Source organism: Petaurus breviceps, unplaced genomic scaffold, assembly GCF_028583685.1.
Source record: "Petaurus breviceps papuanus isolate PSGF00001 unplaced genomic scaffold, PetGlider_PUasm1.0 37, whole genome shotgun sequence".
NCBI lineage: Eukaryota > Metazoa > Chordata > Mammalia > Diprotodontia > Petauridae > Petaurus > Petaurus breviceps.
Window position 1 is genome coordinate 34,960,492 of NW_027186296.1, and position 14,358 is coordinate 34,974,849.

At 42.5% G+C, this 14,358-nt stretch overlaps 2 protein-coding genes across 2 annotated transcripts in view; both read left to right on the plus strand.

The window, feature by feature from the left end:
- CALML4 (calmodulin like 4) overlaps positions 1 to 14,358 on the plus strand; it is a 434,126-nt gene that overhangs the window by 127,846 nt on the left and 291,922 nt on the right. The window lies entirely within an intron of this gene.
- The window catches only part of ITGA11 (integrin subunit alpha 11), a 201,499-nt gene continuing 195,142 nt past the window's right edge, over positions 8,002 to 14,358 (plus strand). Inside the window, exon 1 of the mRNA XM_069098217.1 lies at positions 8,002 to 8,459. Within this exon, the coding sequence (XP_068954318.1) occupies positions 8,408 to 8,459 (52 nt within the window). The 5' untranslated portion in view covers positions 8,002 to 8,407. The remainder of the gene's footprint in view (positions 8,460 to 14,358) is intronic.

Here is a 14,358-nt window from a genome sequence, read left to right on the forward strand (position 1 = left end):
AGATAGATAGATAGATAGATAGATAGATAGATAGATAGATAGATAGACAGATAGATAGATAGATAGATACATAGATAGATGATAGATAGATAGATACATACATACATACATAGATACATAGATAGATACATAGATACATAGATACACAGATACATAGATAGAGCTTGCATTCCCTGAGCTGAAAACCACTTAATTGTGGATAGGGAGGTGGCTCAGAAGAGTATCAAAGAAAAACCTTACCTGGGAGCCAGTATTCGTCACAGCAAACTTACACACAAACACTTGAGGGTCAACTGTATGTTAAAACCCCTTGGTGTAGGAGAAAAAGGATAGAAGGAGAAAGAAAGAGACAGAGAAAAAGGAAAATGGCAAAAAAGAGAAAGACACAGGAAGCAAAGGAGAAGTAGGGGAAAACACTCTTCCTTCATACCTAAGGTCACCCAGATAGCTGTCTCTCATCATTCACATATCTCCTGAAATCACCCACCCCACCAACCCTAAATAAATCAACTATTGATTGACTAACAGGAGTTCAGTGCTGTGCTATGCTGTGCTGTGCTGTTCCGTGCTAGACACTTCTAAATCTTAGGAAGATTCTGACCATCACCTGACAAGATAAGGTGCCAGACACAGCAGTCCTTTCTTCATCTAAACCCAAGCAATAAAACTCTACTGCAGAGAGCACATCTCTAATAGGTGCTCAACTGATACTCAACTGAGTTGTTCAAATATCAAATGTACATTTGTCTAAAAGACTATTTTACAGCAAACTCACAGACGGTGCTCCCATGGTGATACAGGGACACTCTCAAGGTCTCTCTGAAGAACTTTGGAATTGATTGCATGACTTGAGAAATGCTGACAAAGGACCACCCAGCATAGCATGCCTACATTAAAGAAGGCGTTGTGTTCTATGAGTGTAGCAGAATTGCAGTAGCTAAAAAGAAACATGAAATGCACAAATTTAAAGACAACTCCACTCCAAATGTTCATATAGACTATTTATGCCTGACCTGTGGTAGAGTGTTCCAAGCTTAAATCAGTCTGATCAGCCACAGTTGGACACACTGTACCTTGACTCCAATATAATGATGTCATTTTGGTCTTCAACAACCAACCAAGGCACTGGTGGGGGAAGGGGCATACAAAAGAAGTATATGACATGATCTCTGACCTCAAGAGACTTTTAATTCTAGGAGGAAAAATCATGGAACAATTAAGGAATGATTAAATGTTAAACTTATTGACATTGGTTGAACTTCAGAGAAAGGAGAGAAATTAGTATAGTTGGAGTAATCTATGGAAACTTGATAGAGGTGAAAAGTCTCAAGTTGGGTCCTGAAGGATAGGTAGGCTTTGGTTTGGTGGAGAAGGACAAAGACCTTCTAGGAGCTATGGCACTAAATGGAGAAGGATAAGGAGAGCTCAGTTGAGTTGAGTATGGAATATTTGTCAGATAGGGGTCTGGCTGGAGTGGTGGGTGAGTGGTACAAAATAAATTTGGAAAAGTAAAGTGGGACCACATTATGGAAAACCAGGAAAAGCAGTTTCAACTTGAGGCAGTAAGTCATAGGAAACTTTTTAGGTTCATTCACAGAGGAAATAATTTTCAAGGAAGATTGGATGAGATTCAATCAAGAAGTGGAGTAGAAGAAACAGTGCTCAATTTGGGTCTAAAGGACATGGATCCAAACACCAGCACTGTCACTTACCAACTGTTTACATTCAGATGCCACTTAACCACTCTCAGGATCTCAATTTCTTCATCTATAAATTAATGAGACTCAACTAATTGACCCCTAAATTGCTTTCAAGGTCCAAACTTGAAATTCTATGATCTTTCCCCATAAAACCTTTCTGACCTGAGCCCAAGAGAGGGACATATCAATTTCACGACTAGTTTCCCTTTTCAATTATGCGCTTACTCTTGACCTTCATGTATGTGATTTGTCTTCACTGTCAATGTATAGCTTGGTTTAATCTTGTGAACTAAAAGGCCCACGGACACCTGACTTCATCAGTGGAGGCCTGGCTGCCTCCAACCCTTCTGACTTTGGGGGAATATTCAATAATGTTCTCTCCCTTGATTATTCCTAGACATCCTACATCCTACCTAGGTCTGAATGGAAGTGTTATTATCTTGGTTGCTGTGTAGTTGCCCCCCTGACCCGATACTGAGTTTGATCACATAGGTGTCTGAGACCCAGATGTATGTCTCTGGCTGGGATCTTGGCTAGAATCTCCAATCTTTCCTTGGAGATTTCTTACATCTTTTAGGCTGCGACATAATTCTCCTTCAAAGGGATGCTTTCTTCATCCATAATGAGAGACTGTTTGTGTTCTCACGTAGCTGTTCCCCTTTGATATCTTTACTGTAGATGCCGTACATACTTGTGGCCTGATAAATGTAGATTATGATGTAACTTCCCGGATTTGATATAGGTTATGTATACAGAGTTGTAACCAGATAAATTCTGGTCAGTGTCCCTCATAAATGGAAATTTAATAAGTGATCCAGGGATTATGGATTTGTTATTGGAAGAAGAATGGAAGCATTTTGTGTTTGATGTAGACATAGATAGCAGTTTGGGAAATCACGAATCACCCCTGTGGCTATTACCTAAGATTAAGCTCTGTAAACTGGTCATCAGGGTGAGATCTAAGGTGATCAATAGAAATCAAGGGAGTTCAGATTTAGTCTCAGAGCCTGTTAATAGGAAACGGATATATCGGCTTTCAATTAGTTTTACTAATACAAAATCTCTTATTGTAATCATTCAAAACAGCAATGTGATACAAAAATTCATTGGATAAAAATAACAGATGTGCCTCCCCACTTATATTTTTCTTGGGTTGACATTAAAAATAATAGTTTTCATTCCATGAATACAAACCATCTTGACCAGAGATGGGAAAGTGTGATGGATGCCACTGAAGGGGGAAATTTTCTTGGGAGTCAATATTTGCCATAGTGATTTCACAAGATGGATAATTTGCATGCAGATAACTGGGAGTGAACTGTGTCAGAGTACTTGGGTATAAAACAAAAAGAAAGTTGGAGAAAAGGGAAAAAAGAGCCAGTGTGAAAAAAAAAGAGACAGGAAGGAAGAAAAAGGTGACAGAGAAGGTAAGAAAAAGGGAAAGGAGGGAGAACTGAGAAAGCTGGACTAGATGTTATATCTTTGGTCCCTCCTAACTCTAAGCCTTACAGTCCCATGATACAAAGGAAGGAAGGGATAAAGAAAGACAGAAAAACACAAAAACAGAGATTTTTAAAAATGATACAAAGAGGTATAATAAAATTTAAAAATAAAAAATAGTAAAAGATGCAAATACATTATAGAAAAATAAGATAGATTGGCCCTATCGTGAGTTAAAGAGATGCCAAAGGAATAGTCCAAGAGCTGTCCTGGTTTCCTAGATATGTCAGGAGAAATCAAGGATGGTCTCCAGCACTCTGGGTAGGCCCTGATTTGGCAAACTCATGGGAGAGTATGAATAAGAGTTACAGAGAGAGGCATGGGTGGGCTGTGTTCTGCATCACTGGAAGGAACATTTAAATGTGTGAGATCACAAGTCGATTTGAGAATGTCTGGAAAAGTAAGCATTTTGGTCCTTGCTGTTAACTAGGTCTCATTAATAACAAGTGTCTCATTAGGGAGGTGGACTCTTTCATTTCCCTCGATTTCTTTTCCAAGTCAGTCCTGGGCACTGTTCAGGACAGCCCAGAGGCTTGAGACAGCTCAGAATGTGTGGGCACCACAAAGATCTTTTGTGAAGGCAGCAGTCCACTCTGGTCTGGATAGTCTTTAGGCCCTCCGTCCTACAATTTTCGAGTTGTTCCTTCTCCCTGGAATGGCCATCTCCTATCCAGAGTTCTTCTCTTCCTGTGCTACACTCTTTCTCTTGATGATTTTATTAGTTACCATCTCTATGCAGACAATTACTAGATCGATATGACTAGTCCCAGTCTCTATCCTGAGGTCCAGTCCCACATCACCAACTCCCTTTTAGACATCTCCAACTGGATGGATAGAAGACATCTCAAATTCAATATATCCCAAATAGAACCCATTGTCTTTCCCCCAAAACCCAACTCTCTTCCAAACTTCCTTATTTCTACCAAGGACATCACCAACCTTCCAATAACACAGGTTTGAACCCTTGGAATCACCCACAACTAATAATTTTATCTCACCTTTCATAGCATCTTAGTTGGCAAGCTTCGTCAATGCTACCATCATAACAACTCTCTCTCTCCAATGTCTCTACTCACTTGACTATCACCCAATTCACATTCTTATCATCTCCCAGCTGGACCACTACAATAATTTCATAATTGTTCTACCTGCCTCCAGTCTTCCTCAATCTAATTCACCCTCCACACAGTTACCAATGTGAATATATCTCTGAAGTACTCCCCTACTTAATAAATTCCAATGTCTCCCTTTCACTTCTAAGATCCAATGCGAACCCCTTTGTTTGGTAGTTAAAGCTTTTCACAATCTGGCTCTAACCTATCTTTCTGTCATTATACATTTCTCTCCTTCATGCACCATTTGGTCCAGCCAAAATGGCTTCTTGATGTTGTACATATGGTATTCCCCAATCTGCTTGTCTTTACACTTATGACTAGACTCTACTCATCATTGCCTCTTAGAATCCCAAACTTCCTTCAAAGAACTGCTCCGATGCCACTGCCTCCTCTATGGTGGCTTTCCCAACCCTCCTAGCTGCTAGTATCTCCCCTTCAAAATTACCTAATATTTCTTTTAAATATATGTTTTACATGACTAATGTAGAAATATGCTTTACATGATTATACATGTATAATCTATATCAGATTACTTTCTGTATTGGGGAGGGAAGAAGAGAGGGAGGAAAGAGAAATATTTGGAGCTCAAAATCTTATTTTAAAAAGAATGTTGAAAATTGTCTTTGCATGTAATTGGAAAAAGTAAAATACTATTTATATTTTTAAAAATAAGCACTTGTTGAGGCAACTAGGTGGCACAGGGAATAGAGCACTGGCCCTGCAGTCAGGAGTACCTGAGTTCAAATCCAGCCTCAGACACAACACTTACCAGCCATGTGACCTTGGGCAAGTCACCTACCCCCAATTGCCCTCCAAAAAGCAATAACAATAATAATAATAATAAGCACTTGTTATATGTAGTTATCTGTGCATGTGTTTTCTCCTAAAGGGCAGAGACTGTCTCATGTTTGTCATTGTCTCCCTAACGCCAGCACTGTGTCTGGAACATATTAAATGCTTAATAAGTGCTTGTGGGTTGTGAATCGTTTCTTCCATCCCTTAGAATTTAAGCTCCTTGTGAGCAGGGAGTACTTTTTCTCTTTGTATCCCTAGCATTTAGCACAGTATTTTGTACCATAAGTGCTTAATAAATATTTCATTCATTCATTGCTTAAGAAAGAGCCTAGTACACTATAGATATTCAACTGGCCAGGCTGCCAAAATGTGTAAATGGCCGTGGACTTGGGTTTCTGGAAGGAGAAGAAATGGCAGCCTTTGAATACGCTCTTTACAGCCAACAATACAAGGCAAGACAGTCTTGTTGAGAAGGCTGGGCCCCTGGGCAGTGTTTAAGGGGTTAAGAGTCCTGCCACTTTACCCTTCCCCCAGGAAGACACTAATAAGACAGTTTCCTCCACTTAGGACACAGTGCCTCACCACCCTCTTGGAAATAATTCTGACCCCCACCCACTTAGAATCAAAAATTGTTAGGTCCTTCTAGCTCTAAAATCACATTTCACCTCCTTTATTTTGCTGATGAGGAAACTGAGACTCACAAGGGAGAAGTGGCTTGCCCAAGGTTGGGCCAGTGTTTCCCATTGCGTCCTGGGCCATCTCTAGTTGTCCTGATGAATATCTGGTCACTGGACCCAGATGGCTCTGGAAAAGAAAGTGAGGCTGGTGACCTTGCACAGCCCTCATTCACTCAAATCCAAGTCAACTGCAAGTCATGTCATCATCTCCCTGATGCCAGGGTCCTCTTCGAAAATGAAGGACAAACACAACAACAGCCTGGCAAGTTAATTACAAAGCCAGAGCTTAGAGGCTACTCCCTAGTCCAGTACTCTCTCCACAGTACCATGTGACCTAGGAGACCATTATTACTATTTCAGGGCTTTAAAAGATCCCTTGGCTAATAACCAAAACAACTTGACAAAACCTCTGTGCATATCCAGAACTCACCCTGACAGAGTCACCCAAATGTTGTGAACATCTGGTGGTCTCAGCTGAGGATGAGGAATTATGGGGAAGTGTTGTGTAAGTGAGGATCATGAGGACCAACCATGCAGTGCAGAGAGTGTGGGCAACAGCAGCAGTGGGGGCCGCACCTGCAACAGTGTCAGACTTATCTCTGATCTGCCCTCAGAGACAGATGGAATAAGTTAATAAGAAGATTCTTCTCTCCAAATCTCACTTCTGCACTGCCTAAAATTCATTCCACTTCTATTTCTCTTGCATTCTGCCAATAAGTCATTTAAGTTAACCCCCATCTACCAGACATTAACACATTAGTATGAATTAGTTTTAGCAGATGATTTTCTTCCTGAGGCACACAGATAAGGAATATCAGTTTTGATGGGAAGAGGTGGAAGAACCAGAGGGAGGACCCTTAGATACACCCAGGTGTGGATGTGGTAGGAGGTGGGAACAAAAACAAAGTGGTCCCATGCAAGGTTATCCAGTGACAGCCTTTGGGAAGGCAATAGGCAGCATGGGGTTAGGGAGGAGAGCAAAAAGAAGCAGAAGGGAAACGAGCTACTCCTTCCTACCTGTGTGGTCTTGGATGAGCTGGGCCTCAGTTTCCCCACATATAAAATGAGGGAGTCTGATTTGATGATTTCTAAGATTCCACCTACCTTTAAATCATATAATGATCTTGGGGGTGGGAAGATGTCAAATTATTATCCAATTACTTGGCAGGACCCTGTGTGGCTTCGAGTCAAAGACCTTTCAAGACTGCACAGTCATTTTATGGTCCAAAGGAAAGGTTGAAGTCGTTCCAAACCCTTTAGACTGGGACTTTCTGAGGCATGCCCCACTTCGTTTTTGAGAATATAATTTGAGCCAGAATATAAACAATTAAGATACATCAAAACAAAACAGCTCTTGAAAAGCAACTTAATTTTTTTTTTTCAACAAATGCCTTTCTAGCCTTCTGTGCTATCTAGTTCTGTATAATGTTACTACTGCTATTAAGATTGGTGAGACAATTCAAATACTCGGGTCCCTTGGTTGAGTCTGGAGAGTTCTTTACTTTCTAAACTTGGACAAGACCAAATGGCTGTCCTGTGCTTTGCCCTCCACTGGCCCTATTTTTTAAAGAAAAGGAAAGGAGGGTGTCTCGATTTCACACACCCTGAGGCAAAGGAGAATAGAGCCCCCATCTGTGTTTACTTTGTGGGCAAATCACTTCAAATTCTCTGGAGCTAATTTTCTTCCTCTGTAAAGACTGAAAGTCAGAAAATCTGAATTGAAATCCAGATTCTACCACTTTTCCCTCTGTGACCCTTGGGCAAATTTTTTCACCTCTCTGGGTCTCAGTATTTTCTGCCAAATAAAAACCTAGTCACCCCGCCCTCTCCCTCCCCCCCTCCCCACTCCAACTCTTTATAAAATATTGTGATTCACTCACTTGGACTAGGAGCCAGGAAGACTTGAGTTCAAATCCTGCCTCAGACACAAGCTGTGTAACACCTGGTCAAGTCCTTAACTCCTACCAGTCTCAGTTTCTTCATCTGCAAAATGGGGTTAGTGTTAACAGGATCTGCTTTACTGTTGTGAGTATCAAGTGAGCTAACATACCTAAAATACTTTCAAACCTCTCTATAAATGGAAATTACTATTACTACCTGTTGATGAAAGAATGAAATCAAAAGTCCTTTGGAAAGCAAAAAGTCTTATACAAGTGTGAGGTAATAATTATTATTAATAATGATAACAATAGCCAGCATTTATGTAGCACCCTACGGTTTGCAAAGTGCTCTATTTATATATAGTATCTTATTTGGTTTTTAGATAATTTTTAAAAATCTCTCCACTTTAGAAGTCCTTGTTTGGGGAGGGGGGCTGTGCAGGTGGGAAAGTGAGCTCTAGAAGGTGGGGATGGAGGGCGAGCGCTGTAAGCCAGGGGCTGGGCATTTGCCCGGGCTGGAGTTGAAAGGGCCAAAGCCAGCATTCCCGAATTGGAGGAGTGTTCTCGTTCCCTCCTCCCGGCTCTGCTCGACCCCTCCCACTTCCTCTCAATGAACTGCTCCTGTCAGGGAGCTGGGGCAAAGAGAAAACTTTCTCCTCGGCGCTGCAGGCTGACACTGGCTCGTTGCCTCCAGCGGCTGGTCTGAGCGAGAGGACCCAGCAGCCCCAGTAGCACTTGCCATGGCCTTGCCCAAAGGCTTCTTGGTAGCCTGGGTGCTCAGCCTATGGCCAGGTAAGTGTCGCCCTCGGGGTCTTAGCCCCTGCGTCCGTACCACCACTGCCGTTACCTCCACTGCGCTCAGGGAATTTTTAATGGATTCGTCGGTTTGTCCATACTCTGGGCATCCGGAGCGGCTAGGGAGAGGTTTGCGAAGCTGAGCGCAAGGACGTTAGCCCTTCCAGGAATTCTGCTGAGTCTAAAATCAAAGTGTCTTTAAAGAAGGAGCGAATGTGGAGGCTACTTGGAGTTGCATTTTGTTTGGATTTGGTGTTTTGGTCTTTTAAAATTAAAAAGGTAGACGGGACTACTTTAGCGTCTGTCCTGCACAAGCAGCCCCTGAGCCGTCATGGGTACATCTCTTGGGTCCTGGAGGCTGGACCAAGCCCCAGGCTGGCTAAGGGAGAGAGAGGAGAGTCATAACAGAAGGGGGTGGATGTCAAAGACTGACCAGAGCCCACAGAGGCACTAGAGCTTCGGGACTGAGACCCCCTAAAAGTGAGGTGAGCTTGTGCAGTGCACGGGGTTGCCCCGCGAAGTTGGTTTTCACCTAGGGTGGACAGGCGGGGAAGCTGAGGGCTCTCTTGTCTCCTTTGCTGCTGGCGTCTGGTCTGAGAGCTGCCGCAGGCGAGACCCTCATCCAGAGTTTAAGGGGCACAACTTTCTGTGCTCCTCGCCTCCGATCGGATCGGGGCGCACTGGAGACCCTGCAGAAGCCTCCCACTTTAAAAGTGACTGACCCCTCAGATCTGTTTGGGACGGGGCAGGGTCTGTCCGTGTTGTCTGTCACTCGGGTAACGGAATCCCCTGCCTCAGTATAGCTGCACTAGCTGGTTTTGGCTCCTTGGGGACCACTGGAAACATTACAAGATACCCTGGGCGAGGAGGGAGCATCTCCTCTCTTCCTTCCTTTCTGCTCTTTCTCTCTCTTTTTTCCTTTCCCCCTTCCGAATTATGCAATTACTTAATAATCCGAGGGAAGCCGCAGCCGAAGCTCCCTCCTCCGTCTAATCCAGACCATGTGTGCAGGCATATAACACGTTGACAAATTTGGGTTTACGTTGTGCGCACAGCCCCTAAAACGACACTCCAGACTCCTACCAACCCAGAGGGCGCTCAGCGCTGCGCATAGCTTGGAGGGTCCCGGCCTTCCGAGGTAACTGGAACCAGTTGACTGCTCCTGAATAACACATACTTTTCCCATTGCCCAGACCTGGGCTCTGTGCGGTGGGCTCCCGTGAGCTTTGAAAACCAATGGCGGGTTTTTGTTTTTCTTTTTTTGCGATTTAGAAACTCTGTTTCTTGAAGTGGAGTGAGAAGAAAGGAGGAATAGATGTGTCTGACCCCTAGAGACCCAGAGTCCATCGAGCCTGGCTAAAGAACAGGAACTGCCGGCTCACAATTGAGACAGGGCAAAAAATACTGGACCTGGAGTCAGAGGATGTCAGCTCAAATCTGGTCTGCCATTTTTTAGGTGTTAACCTTGGACAAATCTGGATCCCAGTTTTCTCATCTGTAAAGTGAGGGAGATAGACAAGATAAATCTTAAGGTCCCTTTGCAAGCTCTAATTCTCAGTTCCTATGTATGATGTGGGTTTGAAACCGGACTACAATTTACTCCTTGTGTGACGACTGGATTGAATGGTCTCTGAGATCCCCTTCCAAGTCGACTAAGACAGTTGTTAAAGATCAGACTTGAGTGCAGATAATCTTAAAAGCCCTGAAATGGCCACACAATTGCGGATTTTCCTACACTTTCTATGGCCCTTGGGAAAAATATTCATGTATAAATGAAATTTTCAAAAAAAAACTTTTTTTAAAATTTCAATGAGGTTGGGGAGGGAGGATGATGTTTAGAAATTTACTCGCCATTAAAAATTTTTTTTTTTTTTGTAAAGCAGATGGTGATGTTTTTGTAAACCAGAGTATTATGTTACAGTTCTGGGCATCACACTTTAATAGGATACCGACAGGCTATAGTGCATGGGGGTGGGGAGGAGGTGTCTGGAAAACTATGTTATATGAAGAAACTGTTGGTGATTAACCTCTAGAAGAGACCTGGGGGAATGTGATCGCTGTTTCCAAGTATTTGAAATGTCATGTGGAAAAGGAATTAATTCTCTTCTCTGGTGTTCCTGAGGAGAGCAACATTCATGGGCGGAAGGTTTCTTATTTATTTTTTCAATTGGACTTGTGATTTCTTTGGTATAGGAAATGCCCAGGGAGGAAACTACCTCTAGGGAGTCAGTAACTTGTAGTCAAAGAGTTGCCTGGAGCACTGACAGGTTGTGACTTACCTAGAGTCTCCAAATTAGTACATTTCAGAGACGGTGTTGAAACGTGGTCTTAACTCTGGGACTGTCCCTTTATCTCCTATGCTATAGTTCCTCTGGTGTGAACTAGAGCCGTAGATTTCAACTTAAGGAAGAGAAGAAATGTCTTAGTTCTTCAACTCTCTAACAATGAAAGGGTCAGCCTCCAAAAGTGCACCCCCTGTTACTGGAATATTTGAGAGCAGATAAAGAGCAACTTTTTTTTTTTTTTTTTTAGGAAAACCGTGAATGAGTTTGAGACTTTGTATATTGGACTTTCTTAATTATCAGTCAACAAAGGATTGATTGATGAGCATTTTCTTTGTGGGAGACTGCCCTGGAAATACATAGGTATACAAGATATATTAGGGGTTACAAATAAGATATATTAGGGGTTTGGGGGTAGGGTTCCTCCCTCATGGGGGGCCCTTATTGTCTAATTAGGGAGACAGGATATACACATTTCAAAAGGTAACTAGCCAAGACAGTGTAGTAAGTAGGAGAGTGGTGCCCTGGGGACAGGAGAAACCTGTGGGCTGGGCTGATCAGGGAAGGCTTCCTGAAGGAAGTTGCATCTGAACTTGACTGAAAAGGATGATAGGTTTTTAACTTTCCCTTAAAGCAGAATTCACTTTAATCCTAGTGCATTGCTTCATCAGAACAGGATTGCTTTGAGAACTGATCAATGGATCCTCCGAGAGTGGGATACAATCTAGTATCCATTGGCAACAGGATAGAGCAAGGCTTCATTCAGTGGAAATTATATTGGGTTTGGAGTCAGAGAATATGGGTTATAATCCTGGCCCTGCCATTTGATTTATCTTGGCCTCAATTTCCTCATCTGTAAAATAAGTTAAGGAGATGAAAAGATTATTTTGGCAGCTAGAGGGCAGTGGAGAGAGAGCACCAGCCCTGGAGTCAGGAAGATTCACTCCTCCTTCTGAATCCAAATACAGCCTCAGACACTCACTAACTGTGCGACCCTGGGCAAGTCACTTCACCTTGTTTGCCTCAGTTTCCTCATCTGTAAAATGAGCTGGAGAAGGAAATGGCAGACCACTCCAGTATCTCTGCCAAGAAAACCCCAAATGGGGCCATGAAGAGTCAGACATAACTGAAAAATGACTGAAGCAACAACAAAATAAGACGGACTTCTAAGGTTCTTTCCAACTCTAAATCTATGATTTTATGGTCATTCCAAAAGCATCTTTCTACATTCTCTTTAACAACTTTTACAAATAGATACCATGACCTCCTTGGGTAATGTATGGTGGTGAGCATAAGAGTCTTATCTGTATCTGACTTCAAGTTCCCCCCTTCTGCTATACACTTGGTGGCAAGGCTCTATCAGCAAAATTGCCAAGTCCTCAGAGGTTGTCTTTATCACTGATCCCTCTTTTTGTACCCCTTTCCTACCTGCTCCCATCCCTTCTCCTCTCCCCTCCTCTCTTCATGCTTCGCTATGACTCCCCCAAAGTCACCCAAGTCATCTAGTTCTGTTCTCCCCCACTGTGCTTCTACCACCAATATTACCTCTCCCTAAAAAATTCCATTTCTTACAGTCTGACAGCAGTTAGGTATTAGGAGGAAAGCAAAGCAAGTCACACTCTGTGTGACCTGGGGCAAGGCACTTCCCTTTTCTCGGCCTCAGTTTCCTCATCTGTAAGTTTCCTCCCAGCCCTAAATCTATTATCCTATTAGGCCACTAGGTGGTGTCATAGTGCACAGACCACTGAGCCTGGAAATTCAAATCCAGCCTTGGACACTTAGCTGCTGTGTGACCCCAGGCAAGTCAGTCAAGTTGTTTGCCTCAGTTTCCTCAATTCTAAAAAGTGGGTGATAATAGCATCTACTCCCCAGGGTTGTTCAGAGGACTAAATAAGATAGTATCTGTAAAGCATTTAGCACTGTACCTGGCACATAGTAGGGGCTCTATAAATGCTACTATTATTATTTATTATTATTCCTTAAAATAGAGGTCATAGAATCATGGGTGTAAAACTGGAAGGAGCCTAGTCATCCAGTCTGACTCCCTTCATTTTATAGATGAGGAAACTGAGTCCCCAGGAGTTTGATTTGCCCAAAGTCACATTAAGTAGCAAGTGGCAGAAGCGAGAATTCAAATGTCAGCACAAAAATTATCAGCTACTCCCTCTGTGACCCCTTTAACTTTCCTTTTGTCCATTCATTCCTAGCCCTGGGAGTAAATCTTTCCTTTTATGTGGTTGTATTCAGTAACTATTCTGTTCTTTGGCAGTGCTTTCTTCCCTTGGCATTATTTAAATGGATCTCCCCAGATTTCTTTATACCCACCTTAATTACATTATCATATCCCATTACCTTGATAAACTCTTCAATTTAGTAGTCTGGTTTATATATAGGACTAGCAAGTGTCAGCAACAGGATTTGAACACAGGACTTCCTGGCTCTAGGTTGAGCATTATCCATGCATATGCCATAATTTATTCAGCCATTCCCCCCCAACACTTAGATTTTTTGTTGTTTCTAATTTTTTATGCAATGACAAAAATGCTGCTAAAAAATATCTTTGAACACAGTTTTTGATGAATGACTTCAGATGGGAGTCTGTTAGGAGAATAAGTTAGTTGGCTATTTCCCTGTGGGAGATTCCATTTTTTAATTTAGACACCAATGCCTTTAGCATTTTGAATATGTCTGTTTTGATCCAATCCCATTGTAATCACAGCCTAAAATGTTCAAACTCAGAAAAGCTATCACCCAGTCTCTTTTTCAGAGCTATTTGTATTTTAAAAGAGATGGCTTGTTAACAGAGATTAAATACAAAAATTTCAGGTATTGTCCCCCAAGTAAAGGGAAAATTCTCAGCCTTCCTCAAGGGAATTTTGGTCAGAAGTGGGGAGACCGAGGTAACCCCTTAAGTCATATTAAGGAGGCCAGCCATCCATTCCTCTTATGATAAGGTTAGTCCTGCTTAACAGGATCATGTTGGGTCCTAAATTGAGAATCGAAGACTGTCGAAGTTGAAAAAAAAAAACTCAAAGGTTGTCTACTTCAGCCCCTGACTGAAAAAGAAGCTAGTAAGTGATCACTCAACTTTCACAGCCCTTTTGGTGAAGGGAAACCCACTGCCCTAAGACAACTCATTTTACTTTTGGCTAGCTCAGCTCTTAAGGAAGTGTTTCCTTACCTCAGGCCTAAATTCACTTTTTACCATTTCCTGCCCCATAGTTCTCTGTGCTTCCCTCTGGGGCCAAGCAAAACACACCCAATAGCTCTTCAAATACTCAGGGGCTGCTCTCAGGGTCGCTTTCAGTCTTTTCTTCTTGGGTTAAAGTCCTCACTGCCTTTAATCAATCCTCATGGGGTATGACCTCAAAACACTTGACAATAGATCTCTTTTCTTTGAAATGATTTTCCGTGGGTGCCTTTAGGGTAGAAAAAATGCTGAGAGAGATAGCTTTGTAGGAGGACTGAGATGTGAGGGATGGAAGTTAGTCCCTAGGAGAAAAGGCATTCTCTAGGAAAAGCCAGTATAAGACGACATTTTGGTCCCCACATTTTTACAAACTCATCTCTGTTCCTCACTGCTTCTAAGGCTGGAGGTAACTAATAACTGGGAG